We start from the raw sequence: 17123 nt of genomic DNA, 5'->3' as shown, positions 1-17123 counted from the left end.
GGGCAGATGATGGTGTCGACGACGGCCAAAAGGGAAGGACGCGATGGGAGATGAGCAGCCTTGGGGGCGCAGTGGGGGTGTGCGGCAGTAACGCGGAGGGGGGAGGGGAGGAGAGCGAGGGAGCGAGAGGGAGCAAAGGACGAGGACAGAGGAGGATTGAGTGGGAATGCGCCTGTGCGTGTGGGTGGGTGGGTGTCGGCGGCGGCGTGCGCGTGCGGTGTGTGATGCGCGGTGCTTGTTGCTACTCTGCGGTTGTGCTGCTGCTGTGCTTGAGATGCGCACAGGGAGAGGGAGCGAGGGGGGGGTAGGTGTGTGTACTGGTGGGACACTTGGGTGCAGATGCGGCAAAGGGGAGGGAGGAGGAGGAGGCAGATGGGGGGCACGGGGAGAATGTGCTTTGCGGGCGGGGGCAACAGAGAGAGAGAGGGAAAGAGGTGGAAGGGGGAGAGACGAGGAGGGGCGGGGGGGCGGCGTGGGATGAGGATTTGTGGTGTGTGGGTGGGCACAAGCGGTGTGTGTCGGTGGGTGGGTGGGTGGGAGAGGGAGGGAGAAAAGGGGGGGCGAGGGGGTGGGCGATTTGGGTCCTTTGCTTCCTTTGGGGGAGAGAGAAGGGGGGGAGTTTGGGTGCTCGGACGTAAGTTTGGCCGGGGGATGGCCTGGGTGGGGAGGATTTGCCTGGGTGTTTGGGTGTGTCAGGAAAGGGGGCCAGAGGGGCCGGGGGACACGGGCTGGGCGGCGACACACACACACGACACACACACACACGACGACGCATTAGCCCGCGCCCACGGGCCAGAGGTACCTCAGCCCACACAGAGCGTCGCCTCCCGCAGTCCAAGCACAGGCATATGCGCTAGGGCAAATTAGACACGACACACACACGGTGTGTGTCCAGCACTTTCTCCCAAATCACGCCCCAGCCACGCCCAAACACCCGCGCGCGTAAGCCAAATCTCCCTCGTCTCTCCCTCCCTCGTTTGCAAATGGGCGCCAGGCCCAACCCCGCCCAGGACACATTTCACCGCCCATCCGCCCCGTCATCGAGGGCCGCAACGGCACGGGGCGCTCTGGTAGGCTCCCTGGCAACAGCAAGATCAGCGTAGGATCAGCACAAGATCAGTCAAAGTCACGTGACAGCCGGACCCTGCCGGCACAGGTTGCCAGCAGGCGTTTTACGGTAATATTTCCAGCCACGTGAGTGTGGCCCATTCTTACGTCCACGGACATGCACCCCGCATCTCCGTCTTCGCCACCTCCACTCTTCCTGGAGTGGAATTTCAGTCAACCCCCCGTCAGTGTGTACCACCCCCACTCCCCCCCCCCGACACAACAGCCATGCCGGATATCAAGCTGCGCAACCAGCCGTTCGACCTCGTGTTCCACCCGCGCGAGAGCGTCGTCTACGCCTCGCTCCTCACAGGAGAGGTCAAGGCATGGCGCTACGACGATGTCACGGGCGAGACTAGCAAAGGTTGGAGCGTCCGCCCAACGAAGCGTACCGCCCGCGCCCTCGCCGTCGAGGCCGATGGCACCGGCCTCTGGATGGGCGGTAAGAGCGGCGTGTTGTGGTGAGTAGTTGGGTTGGAGGAGATGGCTGGTGGTGGTGGTGAGGGAGTGGGGTGGTGAGGGAGTGGGGTGGTGGTGAAGAGTGTGGGTTGAGAGGTTAGGTTTTGGTTGCAAGAGAGAAACAAAGTGGTCGACGTGTGAAGCCGAGGCGAGACCCATGGCCTGATGGCCTGTGAGAGCCAGAGCCACACTGTCGTCCTCCTTGGGTCCTCGTCCTCCCTTGTGAATCACACGCGCACGCATCACACGCACCAGCCTGTTACCTCTTTCGCCGTGTGCGGGGCAACCCCAAACGCCCCAAACGCGCACCCTTTGACATTTGCCTGCCACTGTGCGATCACGCACACATACACATTTACACGACCTTGCTTTGTTGCTTTGCGCTGACGCCACATAGCCGCATGGATGCGTCCACGGGCACTGTGCTGCGGGAGCAAGACGTTGCGCATGCGTGAGTTTCAAACGATCCAGATGATCACCCGCAAAGGCCAGTCGGGGGTAGACCACTCTGCATGGCCCCCGACACGCTGTGCTGTGAGAAGGGAACCTGACGCCGCCGCAGCGCGCCTATCAACCGTGTCTCCTGCATCAACGAGCAGCTGGTTGTCAGTGGCGACGACGAGGGTGTCATCAAGGTATGTCGTACCTATACCCTCTCCTAGGTGCTCCTGGGTGTCCTGTGGCGTTTACACACACTGACCACTTCTACAGTTCTGGGACCCGCGCACTGCCGGCGACCCCGTGAGGACCTATACCCAGCACTGGGACTACATCTCCGACTTTACCTACTACGAGGACAAGCGCCAGCTTATCACCACGTCCGGAGACGGCCACCTGAGCGTCATTGACGTGCGCTCGTCCAAGGCCGAGCCCATGTCCGTCAGTGCCGACCAGGAAGACGAGCTCCTGTCCATTGCGCAGATCAAGGGCGGCGACAAGTGTGTCGTCGGCACCGGTCTCGGCGTGCTGTCCATCTGGAACCGCAAGCTCGGATGGGAGGACTCGGTCGACCGCTTCATCGGCCACCCGGCGTCGGTCGACGCCGTCGTCGCACTCACCGAGGACGCCGTCGCCACCGGTTCAGAGGACGGCATGGTGCGCGTCATCAACATCACCCCCAACCAGTTCCGTGAGTTGCACGCTTGACAGTTAATGGGCGTCCACTGACACCTTTGCTCCAGTCGGCGTGATTGCCACGCACGAAGAGTACCCCATCGAGCGTCTCGCCCTGGACCGTTCGGGCAAGTGGCTCGGCTCCGTCTCGCACGACCTGTGCATCAAGCTCACGGACGTCGAGGACATGTTCGAGAGCGACAACGAGGACGGCGACGAGGACGAAGAGATGGATGCCGACAGCGACGCCGAGGGTGTCGACGCGGAGGACGCCGAGGGCGAGGGCGAGGGCGAGGGCGAAGATGCCGAGATGGAGGACGCAGGAGCTCCCGCACCCGCCGTGGACTGGGGATCAGACTCGGACGATGGCGCGGCCAAGTCCAGGAAGAAAAAGGACAAGGGCCCTAAGATCAAGTCTGCAAAGGCCGCCATGGCGGCGGCCCAGGCTGAGGAGGAGGCGGGTTTCTTCGACGACCTCTGAGTATCCGTTTGCCGCGCTGAGGTGGGTGGGGAGATGGAGGGGCCCGGGGTAGACGGATAGAGAGGGGTTTCAGATACTTTACTGCCACTATAAAATGTATGATTAGCCCAGCGAGGGGAAGACCAGAATGTTGGTGGACTGTTGCATAAACACGGGGAGCTCATTCTCGCGTCTGACCCGTTTCCCCTCTCCCACGGCACCTTGTTAAGATGAGACTTGGCTTTCGTCTGACCCATGTATCGCTACCCATCCGTCGCTCTCCCTTCCCTGCGCCTGCACCTTGTTGTGGATCTATAAATATAGTGCATTGGTATGATACAACTAGCAGTCTCTGTCTGTGTCTGTGTGCTACACCTACTTGGACTTTGCAGGGAGACCGATCGCACGGCGCTTCTTTGCAATGTCCTTTTCGAAGCGGGCCTTTTTGGGGCCGGCCTTGCGCTCGCCCGCGTCCACCGTCGCGCGCTTGCCGCGGTCGGTAATGTCGTCGCGCTTGGCGAGCTTGGAGTTGACGCCGTCCCACAGTCCGCGGGACCCGCGCTCGCCGAGGACACCTTCCAGCTCGGCCTCGAGGCCGTTCTGGCGGCGCGTACGGCCGCGGCCGCCGACACCAAAGCCCAAGGCGAGGGCCTCTTCGTCGTCGCGACGGCGCTTCATCTCGCGCTTGGTGGTGACGAGACGCGTCATGTTGTCCTCTTCGAACTCGGCAATGCGCTTGAGCTCGGCAGCGCGCTTGGCCGACACGCTGTTGGTGTGCGCGCCCAAGACGACGGGGCGCGTCGACAGACCCGACGTCGTCTGGAGACCGGGAGCGCCGTCGAGACCCTGGGCAAACTCGGAGAGAAGGGCGGGCGCACGGCGGTCCTTGCGCTTCTGGGTGGCGGTGTCGGGCTCGTCGTAGCGCATGGCAGCGACACGGGGCGGGCGGTAGACGCCGCTCTTCTCCTTGCCGTCCTCCTTGGACGACTGGGTGGCATCGGCGCGCGCAGCGTCGACCATGGCGCTGGCGTTGGGGCGGAAGGAAAGGGGGTCCTCCTCAAGGTCGGCGGCGGCGGCCTTGGCCTTGCCAGCAGCCTCGGCGAGGCCGACGAGCTTCTTGACCTGGTAGTCGAGCTTGGTCTCCATGCCGCGGACCTTGTCCATGACGTCGTGGCACAGCTGGAGCTCACCGGCGAGCTCGTTCTCCCACGCGGCAGCCGAGGACGGCTTGGGGCGAGCGGAGCGGCCAGTAGCAAAAGGGTGGGTGAGGGCCGCAGAGGGGGCCGCGTCCGGGGTGTGCTCGGCGCACGAGCTCAGGCGCAGACCCACAAGCTGGACCAGGTGGTGCAAGCTCGCGAGCAGCATGTGTGGGCGCACCAGGAGGAGGGAGAGGCCGCCAGACAGGTCGAGGCTCTCGTCACCAGCCTTGGCCTTGGCGAGGAGGGGCGCGGCGCTGGACGCAGTGGCCTCAACAGCCACCTGGAGCGTGTCCAGCAGCTTGAGGATGTCGGCGCTGCTGGGGGCAGCCTCGTCGTCGCTCATCTACAGCTTGTCAGCGGTCTGGTCGTTTTACAGGGGAGAGATCAAAAGTCCTTTCTCTGCGGTTTTGCCCTCAGTCGCGAGTTTTCTAGGCTCGCTATACGCTCCTAACGTATAGTGGCTTTGTGCATCGTGCGTCGTTTTTGACTCAGTGCCCAGTGCTTGGATCATCCTCGGGCGCAGAGGAAAAAGTATTCTTTTGGCGTTCTTTGGCAGCGCGCGACTTACTTTGGAGGAGTGGGAGAAAGAGAGGTGTTGTGAGGGGGGTTGATCCTCTGCCCGTCTTGCGCGCAGCGCTGGGCTTTTGCGGTGGAAGGGAGGGATGGGAGAGAAAGAGGTGGGTGTTGTTGGGAAGAATTTGTACGCCGGGGACGCCCATATTCTTTCTTTTGGGTGCGAGAGGGGGAATGGCCGCCCAGCGTGAAAATATGCTTCCGCTGGGTGTCCGAGCGCGGGGGTATTTCTGCGCGTCTGCTTTGTGGCGGCGCGAGTGGCATTATGGGGAGACGCAACGGGGGATGTGTGGTGAGGATATCTTGCCCTATGCATCGTTTCTCGTGTTCTGAGTAGCATGGTATAGGAGCTGGGTATAATAAAAAATTATGGACGGCCTATTGTTGGTGTTTGTGTACCTTGTTGTCGCTGGCAACAGCGTGCATGATGGGAGCAAAGAAAAGAAGTTTTGCAGGTAGGAATAAATGCTGACTTTGGCTACATCGGTGTCGTGACAGGCTGACACACATGGACAAATTCAGTCACACTGACACAGGCAACACAAAACAAGTCCCTGTAGCTGCAAAAGGACAACAAGGCGGACAACAAAAGTGCACAAAGACAGGGCACTCCTCAATGTCCTCGGTGACAGGACTGCTGGACGACTGTTCGCCAACAACATCCACCAGCCCTCACGCGGGCTGTCCAGTACTGAAGTTCGCTGCCTCTGTCGCTTGTCATGAACAAACATAATCCAGAATAGATCCAAGCAACCTAGTATGCCTTGAAGGACGGGAATGGCCTACAGAGTAGGGAGGGGAGAGGACGCCAGTAGCATGTCATGTCGTTCTTCCAACCTCACGAACGGAATCGAGGCCGCAACGATGCAGTTAGTGGCATAGACAAACCAGAAACGACAACTTTGGGTACAGAGCGAAACCCCAGTGGCCAATGGCAAGTGGCACCAGTGGTCAGTGGCCCCGGCAGCGCCGTCAAGCTGTACACCACAACAGCCCTGGCACGCTGAATTTGTTCCCAGAAGCGAGTCACCGGCACCACAAGGACCACAACGCTCCAAAATCATGGTCTTTTGCGGCCATACGTGTGGCGCGAATCCAAGCATCGTCGAAGAGGAAGAACAGTACTGGAAGTATACAACAAACAAACCCCAGGCCGCTCGCTCGCATCACTGCAGCCGGGGCCACGTACGCCGTTCGGCGCAGTGCAACATTCTATAAAATCGCGGTGCCCCGCTCACCGCATTTCGCCGGGTTCGTTTGCTTCTCTCGATTGCACCGACTTTGCATTCGACCACCTCACGCCGACCATGCCATGACACCCGCCCCGAGCGACAGCGACGAGCAACATGGCTCACCCGGGGCCACTGCACCGGTCCTCGTGGTCGTATCTGGCGTCCCCGGGGACTCCATGACCAAGGCAGTCACCATCATCACTTCATGCGGCAACGACGCCGTCTCGCCGCTTGAACGCGGCGACGGGGCCACGACAGTCCTCCCGCCGCCAACGACGAGTACGAGCGCTGGCGCGGCAATCACTCGCTCCCTGCTGCTGTTCATGGGTGTGTATCGACTCAGCGAGCAGGTGCTAAATACCCAGGTTTCATGTTCAGGCGACCGAGCAAGCTCTTCCGCCCTAATCGATGTGGGTTACTACACCGATAGTCACCGCATGCCGAGTTCTGACATTCTTCAGTGGACACTTGGGCTGGGCTGCGACAGCTCGCCGAGAGCGCCGACCAGAACCTATCGCCATCGTTTGTGAGGTCCATCTTCAAGCTCAAGGGCGGCGTACGTTGCACTCTACTGCTCAAACCCATCATTCGCTGACATGCACGTGCTTCCAACCTGATTTGCCGCGTCTGCCTCGACCATTCCTTTCCCAACTGGCCCCTGCTGCTGACATGTCACGGTAATGCAAACGCTGATCCTGTGCATCCCACAGCCCATCGTCGTCGCCGCTTCCCTCCTCCCCCCACTCCTCGTGAACACGACCCTCGGCTTCCTCCTCTTCTCCTCGCACTCCCTGCTGTCGCTCTGGCTTGCCCGCCTCCCTTACTTCCATCGGCGGGTAGCCGACCCGGTTTCTGAGGAACATCAGGACCTGCTGGACGAGCTCATCCAGCGCGACTTTCTCGGTGGCCTGGACGGCGACTATGGCGTGGCCACTGGCGACGCCATTGTCGAGGAGGAGGTGACGTTTGAGACCATCATCCGTGGCCCGCGTACCATCCCCGCGCATCCGACGCTGTTGAGCGCGATCGCGGGCGCTGGTGCAGGTGTGATACAGGGCATGGCGTTTACCCCGATCGAGAACATTGTCAAGTGAGCGATAGCTGGCAGCGAGATATCCAGCGCAGTGCTCACGCACCCACCCACAGGTTCTTCCAGCAGTCGGCCGCGTCTGTCACCGCCATCATTGCCCGGTTCCTGCGCCTCCCAACACCAAAGCTAACGACTGCGCTCACCCAATCTCTGGGACCTGGTCCACCGCCTGCGTCACCGCTGGAAGCGCTCCGCAACCTGTTCGCCGGCTCGTCGTGGCACAAGAGCCAGTCGTGGTGGAGCGGCTGGCGCTGGGCCGTTGGGCGTGATGCGTAAGTGTCGATGGACGAGCTACGGGACCGAACAGGGCGTATAGCTCACACCACAGCGTATCCTACTCTGTGTTTTTTGCCACATTCGACATCACCCGCCGTGTCGGCCTGCGGGTCAAGGCTACCTGCATGCTGCACTCTTCGGGCGACCACCCAACATCCTCCATCGCCGCCGCCGCCGCGACCCCGCCGCCCGAGACGCCCCTCAAGGCCCGGCTAGCGCAGGCCGGCACCATCGTCGCAGGCGGCATCGTCGCCGCCACGGCTGCCGAGGCCGCCGGCCGCCCGTTCCGCCAGTGTTCGCGCCTCGTCGCGCTGGCAGCAAGGGAGCGCGGCCGGCTCACGAGCGCAGGTAAAGAGTCCGAAACGCCATGGCGATACAGGCATCCCATACGGTACGCGTACCAGAAGCGCGGTGCTGGCTTCTTCTTCCATTCCAGCCTGCACCCGAGCCCAGACGAGACGGGCAACCGCGCGCTCCGGGCCCTGCAGCGGTTTGGATGGAGGGTCGCGTCGGTCACGCCGTGGGGACTGGGGTTCCTCGTGTTTGCGTATATCGGCGGCGAGGTGTAGCGATTGCCCTGGGAGTATACATGCATAGAGATAGACAGCAGAGGTTAGTGTGCACAGCAAGTTGGAAGCGAGGGCCACAGGTTAGAGCAGACAGAGACGGGCGCACGCGGCATAGAACAACCATGTTGCTTTTGCTTCTTTCCTGTTAATTTCCAAAACTACTTCGTCCTGGCTGCCCCTGTCGCGCGGGGTGTGCCTATGCCTTGCCTCTCGTCTCCGTCCTCGTCTTTTCGTCTGCCGCGCCGTCTCGTGCTGTGCGTGCGTCGTGTGCGAAATGCGAATGTATCTACATCTTGGCCTTGGGTTCGCTGCCCATCAGACACTGTCTCCGTCGTTCTCCATTCCCCTTCCTCCTCTACCTCTCGCCCCCCCTCCTCTCTCCACATGCAAAAGTCGACACACAGTTACACTCACACATCAAGCGAACCGGCACCGCCGTGCTGCGTCGCCTCGGCCTGGAGGGCCTGCTCGCCAAACTCGCGCGGGATGGCACACTTGCCCAGGATACCAATGATGCCGCCTTCAGTGTTGGCCGCGACGGCGTCGAGGGCCGCGTCCTCCTCCTTGGACTTGACAAGGAGCATGCCGGCGTAGCCGAGCGCGTTGAGGTCCAGAGGGGGCAGGCCCTCGGCGAGAGGGTACTGGGGCGCCGAGCGGGGGATGAGGTGAAGGTGCTCGCTGGAAAATGTCAGCTTGTCGTCCGCGCCCAAAGCCAAAGTGGCAATGCACTGTGTACTAACGTCGTGAGCAAGAGGTTCCAGCCCTGGCTCCTGTCGCCACCACTGCGGCGGAGAGCGTCGAATGCGAGGTCCAGCGAGCGCATGAGAGCCGGGGCGAGCTCGTCGGCGAGGTTGACAAGGTCGTCCTCCGAGGGAGGGTACGGCAGCCTTGAGACGGGGGGCAGCGGGTGGACAATGTGGAGGTAGGGGAGGTCGGGGTGGATGATTGCGCGGTCTGCAAGGTCAGCCAAAGGGCGTTGAATGACGACACACCACGCAATGTGTCGCTCGCCCACATACTGTCGGCTTACTCACCGTTACGCTCAAAAGTGACGCCGTGCATCCACTCCTCGACGGGGGCCGGGCCGTCAATGAACTGAACGTGCCTCCAGCGCTGGGACGCGCCGGCGCCGGGTCCACCGTTGTAGAAGGCAAAGAGACGGCGGGGAGGCGAGCTACGCAGGCCAGCCTGGAGAATCGAGTAGACGCGCGCAAGCTGAGCAGGCGTGGGAGGCACGTTCTGGGGCTGCTCGCTGACGGGGCACAGGAGGAAGTGCTCGGGGAGGACCGCAAACTTGTTCAGCTGGACAAACCGTCAGCTCATTTGCTTGCCAAGTCCACAGCTGAGAAAGGGCGTCAAGCCGTAACCCATTGCCGAGTCTGCTCGGGTAATGACATTGGGCCGCTCGGCTACATGTCCAGAGCACTTACCAAGACGCTCATGGTCTCCTCGCCGTCGATGCCGGGGACGCAGCCAACGTACAGGCCAGCGACGTAAGGGGGACGGAAGGGCGAGGGCCTCTCGGGCGCGTCGGTGCGCACGCGCTTGGCCTCGGGCTCAGGAGCGGGAGGCATGATGTCGGCCATCTTGGCACCAAGGGCGGGGCAGATGGTGACCGCAACCTGGCATTAGCGAGAGGTCAAAGAGCGGGAGAGGGGGGGAAAGAGATGTCAGGGGAAAGAGGATGGAAGAGCAAGGTGTTGTGTAGAAGATGAAGGGCGAAGACAATGACGGAAGGCGGTCGGGTACGGGACGCAAAACAAAGAAACGTTCCTTACCTTCTGCCTGTCACCGACATAGCGTGTCGACGACTCAAAGAAGATGAGGTCGCCGCTCTCCTTTGCCGCCTTCCAGTGGCCAGGGAGACGAGCGAGAATGTCTGCGGGCGCGACGGGGTCGACGGGGTGAGCAGTGGCCATGGTGGGAGTGTGGGTGGTTGCAACGTCTTGCCGGCGGCTGACGCCGCTTTTGGGGGTGGCCCCGGGGTGGAGGAGGCGCCAGTGCCCCGTTGCCGGGCAGGCAGGACGGAGCAGCCGAGAACAATGCTGCCAGCGACGGGTCAACAGCATTCACACTGTGTGGTAGCGGCGAAAGCGGTGGTAAAGTGTACAATGATGAAATGAGACCAAGTGCCTAAAACTACATGATGCATAGAGGAGACCACGACATTCTACTCCACTGCCCTCCCGCGCGCCGGACATGTTCGAACCTTGACACCCGATCGACATCTAGTCTGAGCTCGCACATCCACGGCATCCTGTCCATTAGCACATGGCCGTTGTCGTCAAGGAGCTCCAGAGAGCTCCAGAGGACTTCCGGAGAGCGATACTCACCGCAGTTGGGGCACTCGACCACGATGCCGTTCTTCAGGCTCGCCTTGGGCACACGACAGATACATGTCGAGCCCTGGAAGTTGGAGTCACGGGTCTGCACACAGCGAACGCAGCAGAGCTTCTCGTATCCGTTCCTGTGTAAGCAGGTAGCAGGAAGGTAAGGAAGGAAGTAGGAATCGAGCAAGGGAGGCGAGTGGTCAGCGGTCGTCCAAGAGATATACACGGGCCACGGGCCAGCTTACTTCTTCCACTTGGCTATCAAGCTGCTGGGTTAGCGTTGCGTTGGACATCGAACCCACTTGGCATCGGCGTATCCCTGCTTCAGGAGCCAGTCGTACAGCTCGCGCGAGATGAGCTCGCGCTTGTAGTACAGGTCGTAAACGTAACGCGAGCGAGCGTGCGAAATGCGCATCACGGGCCTGTGGGCGCAAATGTGTCGTGTGTAGAGGGAAACAAGACATGGTTCCAGTTGGATAACAGGTGAGGGAAGGGAACGTCAGAGACACAGAGAGAAGCACGCATCAGAAGAGCACGTCGGCGGACATCAAAACAAACGGTTGAAAGCCGACAGGGATTCGAGAAGAAGACTGGTCAGCTCCACCTGATAAAAGGAAAGGCGGTAATACGCACCACACACTCTCAACCTTGCGCTTTCCCTCATGCGAGTCGTTCTCGGCATCGCGCATCTTCTTGTCGTACTCTTCCAGAACATCCCTGTCCGTCAGCTGAGGTTCACGAGGCCCGCAGCTGAGGCATTTCACGGCCGCACTGTAGCACATGGTGTACTCACTGGATGTCCTCAAAGCCCTCGGGAGGAGGCTTTGTACGCGATGTCCTAATGCGGGGCATGTTGACGGGTGTTGGGAGTCGAGTAAGCAAGTGAGCTTGTGCAACAATGAGATGCAACAGGAGCGATCAAGAGATGAATCCAAAGCGGGGCACATTGATAACGCCACGTGTCTGTCGCGTGGCCAAAACATATACGTGTCATTTGGGCAGCCTCTGTTTTGGCCACCCAGCGTTCGCGGTTCCCCGTCCAGGAGGTGTTTCCGGGGTTCTCAACAAGCAAAACCACATTCGACACATCTCATCCACATCCCATCATCCTTTAACTGGCCTCGTCCATCCCCCGCCGACAGCTCAGGTAGCTTCCATCTGCACGCCTAGTACCCTGCAAGCGCAACACTCGCCCTCTCCCTCTTTTTTTTTAGCAAAGGCCATCGAGCTTTTCGCAGTTGTACATTGCTGAAACAATGGGCAAGTTGACCCTTGGCGAGCAGGACAGGCGGGGGATTGCGGCCATCCGCGAGCTACAGTGGGTTACATGTCTGCGTGTACCGCCTCCTAACGTGCCTCCAGCAGCAACGCGTTTGCGACCTCGCGCATCGCTGTCAACCGCCGTCTCGGCGACGAAGACGTGCGACTCCGGAGCATTCTTGCCGAATTGGATCCGACGGACGCATCGACAGTTGAGGCCTGGGAGGAACTCGTGCTGGTGTGTACTGATATGCGGTGGGGGGCGTTATCTGCATCTCGGTGTTTCTGACATGGCCCGCAGTGCGTAGTGCGATCCCGCGAACAACGAGCCGAGTCGGAGAGAAGGCGTACCCGTCGAGAGGTGCGCGAACGCGAGCGTGACCGAGTGCGCGATACCGCAACCTCGGGCGACTTCTGGCGCTTCTCGCAGCAGTCCGGCCAGCCGACTCCACCGCCTCGCCGGTTCTTTGTCGAGCACGAGGTTGATGAAATGTATCCCTCGAGGCGTAACCGTCCTCTGTTCCCGCTACCACGCAGCGTCGAGCTGGACCCCGAGCTTGACCCGGAAGTCGACGGCGGGACGGGGCAGGAGCGTGATCCCCTCCTCGATACATTCGACCCCACGGACTCGCACCTCGTAGATGTCGCCCGGCCCATGCCGATCATCAATGCCGATGAAGAGTGGGCCTTTACCGGGCGACTCGATGACGACGACCACCCAGTGATGCGGCCACATCTGTTTGACTTGTCTCGTTCGTCGCCTTTGCCCGACGCACAGCCCGACGACGCCACTCGTGATCCACCCACCGTTCTGGACCTGGCATCCCCCCACCGTTCCCGCCACGGCGTGACGGGCCGCTCGCGCAGCACGTCTCCTCGTGACCACCCCGCCCGCTCGTGGCTGGAAGAGTACACCTCGGCATCGTCAAACTACGTCGTCTCGCTTGGCCGTCGACGACGCGAGGACGAGTCGGGACCCAGCACGCGCCGCCGACTGCGACACACTGACATGTTCGACATTCGCGACCGCGACAGCTTTACCACCAACTCGAGCGGCCGGGACACTCGCCGCGACGGCATCATCTTCCCGTCGTCCGTCGACGGGTGGCTGGGCAGTGTTCTCGACCGTGGCAGCGACGACGAGGGACCAGCGCCGGCGCCGGGCCTCGTTCGTACCGTTTCCCTCTCGGCTGTAGGTGGAAGTGACCGCCCAGTTGCGCGTCTCCCCCGCCGTCCGGCTTCCATGCTTCGCGCCGACTAGCCAAGGGCCGAGCCCTTCTTGGCCCCGTGCCACACCAAGGCAGGCAGCATCCTTCCTCCCTTGCACCTCCAACACCCACATCTGTATCATAGGATATTTGTATTGCACTTTAGTGTGATAGTTGCCATATGCGATTGGGCCACTGTGCCCCCCGTTGTCTTCTCCATCGACCTGTGCTCTCCGCCACTCTGCACCCTTGCGGGGATGGATGATCAGGCCAGCCGGTGCTTGTACTCCTATCTGCACATCTGAACCGGGGGGAGGCCATCCCAAACCGACAGGGATCTGGCGATGGGAACCGGAGTCCAGGATTGCGGGACGAGTATGTACGTGCGTTGCCTTCAGGTCAGCGTAAAGGTCTTGCGTGGGGGCCAGAGGCCGTAGGGATCGAGCAGGAACGACACAAAAAAAACGGTTAACCTTGTCCTTTTCCGCAAGGATCTGTGCTTGACCTTCCTTGCACTTGCCCGCACCTTGACTACAGTACATCTCCTCGAACACCTGTGTCTACAGACAGGCCTTACGGGTTCCCGCACACCATGCCTATTCTGCGGTTCCTTACAGGTCAGGCCGTATATGAGTGCAGGGGGCCCCTGAGCGGCTCAGACATGATTGTGTTTTTTTTGTGCGCTGAGTGGCGAAAAGGACCTCACCTGTGCGTGCGGTGGGTTCACGACTGCGTGGCGCGTCGAGCGTACGAGCATCGCGTCCCGTCCAACCGGACTAGCCACGATTGTGGTCCAGTGAAGAGAGGGCTTGCCATTACAACGAGTCTGGTTTGCTGAGCTGCCTCTCCTGCTGCGAACACTGGGGCCTCAGGTGTTCGGCCCGCTGTGAAGATGTCCAGTGCGCGCGCCAGAGCAAGAAGAATAAGTGGGATGAGGCTACGGAGGGGCCACACTGCCATTAGGCAACCCGGCCCGGTGGCCGGTACGCCGGACTGCCGACACGGTACTGCACAAAGGGTATCTCCATAATGAACGGACGCCAAGGCCATTATTATACAGGACCCGAGCATCGTCCCCCAAAGGCCACAGGATACAGTCAACAGGCCACAGGGTACGGCGAGCAACGGGGGCTGTACTAGACTAGACTGGTTGCCAAAATGAAAGTAACTGCTCGTCGAAAAGAAAGCAAGAACTGACGGGCAAAGTATCGATACCCTGTGGTGCAGTGAAAGGGGCTGCCAGGGGGGGGGGGGGGGGGGGGGACGGTGACGCGCAGCACTGTAAAGAGAGTATTCTGTTGTATTCTGTCGACGGGTTGCATCCGACATTTCATCGACCCCACTTGCCATTTCCCTCCAATTTCCTCCTACCAGTGGCATTTCAGTTCGCCCGCGCCCCCGTCCGCCACAATATATGTGTGTGCCGTGGACCGGAATGGCGGTGCGGCGACTGACCGACTGAATTGACGGCGTGCGGAAGTCTTACTTTTGCAGTTGTGGTGTATGTGTATGTATGCTCGCTTTCTGTGTCACCTGAGCTAAGAACGCCGCACGAGGAATGGGATTGTGCCATGAACAAAAAAAAAGAGGACCGCAGCGGTACAGAGGTACAGAGGACGACTGGGAGCGAAACAGGTCAATCCCAACCTCCCACCACCCGACCCCCGGGACCGCCGTGCTCGTCAGTTCCACCACCAGAACGAGCTAGAGGCCCGCGGGTGCCTTGTGCGCAACCTATTCAGCTCATGCTCGCCGCACAATGCAATACAGGATCCCCAAACCTGATCCTGATCGTTACCGAAACCGATCTGGAGCTCTGTGCCATCTGGCTCTGGCTCTGGTCTGGTCTCTGGTCTCTGGTCTCTGTACCTCTCTGTGTCGCAATGATGTCGATCGCCGTCGGCTTTGGCGTCTGCAGGGGGGGACAAAGTGCAAGCACAGAGGGATCCAATTGATGACCCCCCCCCCCACCACCACTGTACCGCCCTGGGGTATATTCGCGGCCGCCTCTCTCGGTTCACGGTCGTGTGGTCCGTGTGCTAGGCGTGACCCCCCCCTCGTCGCCCGTCGCCCGTTGCCCGTCGCGACGCTCGTGTCATCGTGTCATCGGTGTCCGAATATAATCCACTCATTAGCCTTCATTCCGTGGTTGGGGGGGATCTTTGTCTCGGTAACCCACCCCGTCCCGTCCTCGGAGGCAGTCACCCGACCCCTCTCTCCCTCCTTTCCCCTCCCTTCCCTCTCTCCCTTCGCTGCCCTGCACCGCCCCCATTGTGTCGTTGCGCGCGGCGCGGCGTTTGCACGCGATGCGAGCGCTGTGTCGGTCCAGCATTCCAGCGCCGGTGGGTCGTCAAAGGCGTGGCGTCGTCTGGCGGCGGAGGCGGCGGCGGCGGCCACATGGTGACACTGCGCCACATGTGCCAGCCAGCGGTGGGTAATGGCCCAGTAGTGTGGCCCAGTAGTGCTTGTCGCTTGTCGCTTGTCCAGAACAGGGAAAACAGGCAGAGAGAGACGCTTCCTCCGGAACCTCGGGACGGACCAAAGAGCCGTGGCGGACACAGCCGACGCGTACAGAATCGGTGTGGGTTGGGGGGTAGCGATGCGTCTTGCTGGCAAAGAGTGCGTTCTTCCCTCCCCACTCCGCGCATCGTAACAACGCTTGAGCCGGTGGTCGCTGCAGCTACAGCCTGAACCCCTCAGTGCACCAGGACACCCACCACCTGCAACCTGCCTGACCACCTATGTACACCTGCATGCCTGACTCCTGTAGATCACAACTAGGACAGCAGAGGCCCTTCAACATGCCGTTTCCCGCAACTTGCAAAGGGTATTAGAGACAGGGTTCTTCAGAAGGTACCGACCGATATGGGAGCTTGGTAAAATGGGGAAAAAGAATGCCGAAATATGGTGCACCCGTCCCCGTCCACCCGTCCGCTCGTCAGTATCTCGGCATTTGTGTGTATACCACAGCAGTCGTCGTTCCCTAAAGGGTGGTGGCACACCGGTGGGTTTGTTGGAACAGGTCATGGCACGCGACGTGGTGGCCAACACTGTCGTCCATGGGTGCAATTGTTTCTTGCTCTGGCGATGCGCTGTTCCCGCACACCGCACACCCACACATCCACACCATTCACGCTTCGCTAGCCACTCCCCCCACCGGCCGGCCGCTCGCAATCACGTCCGCCCGTGTCGGACGCGGAGTGCCCGCCTTAGACGAACGGCTATCTGTTTGTGTTTGGCCATTGGTATTCAGGAAACAAAGAAAAAACAAGAGAGCGAATGCGGCCAACGCGTACGCCGACGTCCCCCGCTGGGTCCTGTAACATGGCGGTGGTGGCGTGTGCGGATGTGACGAGCGCCAAAGGCAGCCCGCGGCGTCGGCGGCGTTGGTTGTGGCGGGCTGGCGTAGGCGGGAGGGGGGACGCGCTGCCACACGACCGTACTGTACATGACTGCGGCGACGTCGTCTGTGCGTGCAAACGAGCAAAGGCACCGAGCACGACACGACACTACTTCTACTGCTGCTGCTGCTGCTGCGAAGCCCGTTCGGGGCTCGGGATTCTGGAGGGGGCGCGCCGAGCAGTATGCCGTCGTCGAGGCTGGTGGCTGCGGGCGGAGTTGCCGTTGTGGCCGGCCAGCCCTTGGCGCTGGGCGGAGAGGAAGAATGGGTACACGGTCCTCTGGGGCTCTGTCGAGTGCATGTTGTGCGACGCCGACGGAAGGAGGCGGGGCACATACGAGAGTGCATGCGAGCATGCGAGCATCGCCGGCGGCCGGCGGCCGGTGAAGAACCAAAGAACCACGAATGTGCACAGCAGTGAGAACCGCTGGCTGCTGGGCTGCTGGCCGCTGTGCCCACATGTCAGCGGGCGCGGTAGTGGCCAGCACGTGAGTGAGTGTCTGAAGGGCATCGAGCAGGGCCGTGGTGGTCATCTAGGATCGTGGCCGCGTCGCCGCCCAGGAGTGCAGGAGCTCGGCGGGGACACCAGACGTGCCCCACGGGTTGGTGTTGGGCTGCTCGGAGCGTAGACGTCCACTCGCGCGCCACTCGTCCACCACCACCTGCATCTCTCCGACAGTGGTCAATTGGCTGACGTGGCTGCACGGCCAGCAGCCAGAGAGGCGGGGAGGCGTATGTGCAGTGTTCCTCGCAACCCTTGGGGGACTCTTGAAATGGTCCTTTGCCCCACCCACGCTTTACCCTTCCACCCCTGTCCATGTGGTCTGGCAGTGAAGGGACGAAGATC

At 61.2% G+C, this 17123-nt stretch overlaps 6 protein-coding genes across 6 annotated transcripts; 3 read left to right on the top strand and 3 right to left on the bottom strand.

Moving 5' to 3' along the window:
* Positions 1-1335: 1335 nt before the first annotated feature.
* On the top strand, positions 1336-3160 carry JIP5 (WD repeat-containing protein jip5; the record flags this gene model as incomplete). The annotated part of the gene is made up of 5 exons (XM_028624172.1): positions 1336-1568; positions 1964-2017; positions 2129-2201; positions 2278-2695; positions 2748-3160. 5 exons carry the CDS (start codon positions 1336-1338, stop codon positions 3158-3160), a joined length of 1191 nt encoding a protein of 396 aa, XP_028475244.1.
* Positions 3161-3514: 354 nt separating this feature from the next.
* Positions 3515-4681, bottom strand: EHS24_008869 (uncharacterized protein; the record flags this gene model as incomplete). The annotated part of the gene is made up of 1 exon (XM_028624171.1): positions 3515-4681. One exon carries the CDS (start codon positions 4679-4681, stop codon positions 3515-3517), a length of 1167 nt encoding a protein of 388 aa, XP_028475243.1.
* Positions 4682-6223: 1542 nt separating this feature from the next.
* Positions 6224-7509, top strand: EHS24_008868 (uncharacterized protein; the record flags this gene model as incomplete). Its single annotated transcript, XM_028624170.1, has 5 exons — positions 6224-6470; positions 6509-6553; positions 6605-6699; positions 6854-7233; positions 7290-7509. 5 exons carry the CDS (start codon positions 6224-6226, stop codon positions 7507-7509), a joined length of 987 nt encoding a protein of 328 aa, XP_028475242.1.
* Positions 7510-8364: 855 nt separating this feature from the next.
* On the bottom strand, positions 8365-9997 carry APA2 (bifunctional AP-4-A phosphorylase/ADP sulfurylase; the record flags this gene model as incomplete). The annotated part of the gene is made up of 6 exons (XM_028624169.1): positions 8365-8386; positions 8493-8756; positions 8819-9032; positions 9113-9380; positions 9509-9700; positions 9857-9997. The coding sequence occupies 6 exons, from the start codon at positions 9995-9997 to the stop codon at positions 8365-8367; spliced, it is 1101 nt and encodes a 366-aa protein (XP_028475241.1).
* Positions 9998-10306: 309 nt separating this feature from the next.
* BUD31 (Component of the SF3b subcomplex of the U2 snRNP) lies at positions 10307-11260 on the bottom strand (the record flags this gene model as incomplete). The annotated part of the gene is made up of 6 exons (XM_028624168.1): positions 10307-10335; positions 10412-10545; positions 10654-10674; positions 10711-10830; positions 11042-11125; positions 11202-11260. The coding sequence occupies 6 exons, from the start codon at positions 11258-11260 to the stop codon at positions 10307-10309; spliced, it is 447 nt and encodes a 148-aa protein (XP_028475240.1).
* Positions 11261-11664: 404 nt separating this feature from the next.
* Positions 11665-12929, top strand: EHS24_008865 (uncharacterized protein; the record flags this gene model as incomplete). Its single annotated transcript, XM_028624167.1, has 3 exons — positions 11665-11726; positions 11771-11906; positions 11970-12929. 3 exons carry the CDS (start codon positions 11665-11667, stop codon positions 12927-12929), a joined length of 1158 nt encoding a protein of 385 aa, XP_028475239.1.
* Positions 12930-17123: the final 4194 nt, after the last annotated feature.

This window comes from Apiotrichum porosum (genome assembly GCF_003942205.1).
Source record: "Apiotrichum porosum strain DSM 27194 chromosome Unknown scaffold_8, whole genome shotgun sequence".
NCBI lineage: Eukaryota > Fungi > Basidiomycota > Tremellomycetes > Trichosporonales > Trichosporonaceae > Apiotrichum > Apiotrichum porosum.
The sequence above is the reverse complement of the archived record's forward strand: the minus strand, read 5'-3'. Positions and strand labels throughout refer to the sequence as shown.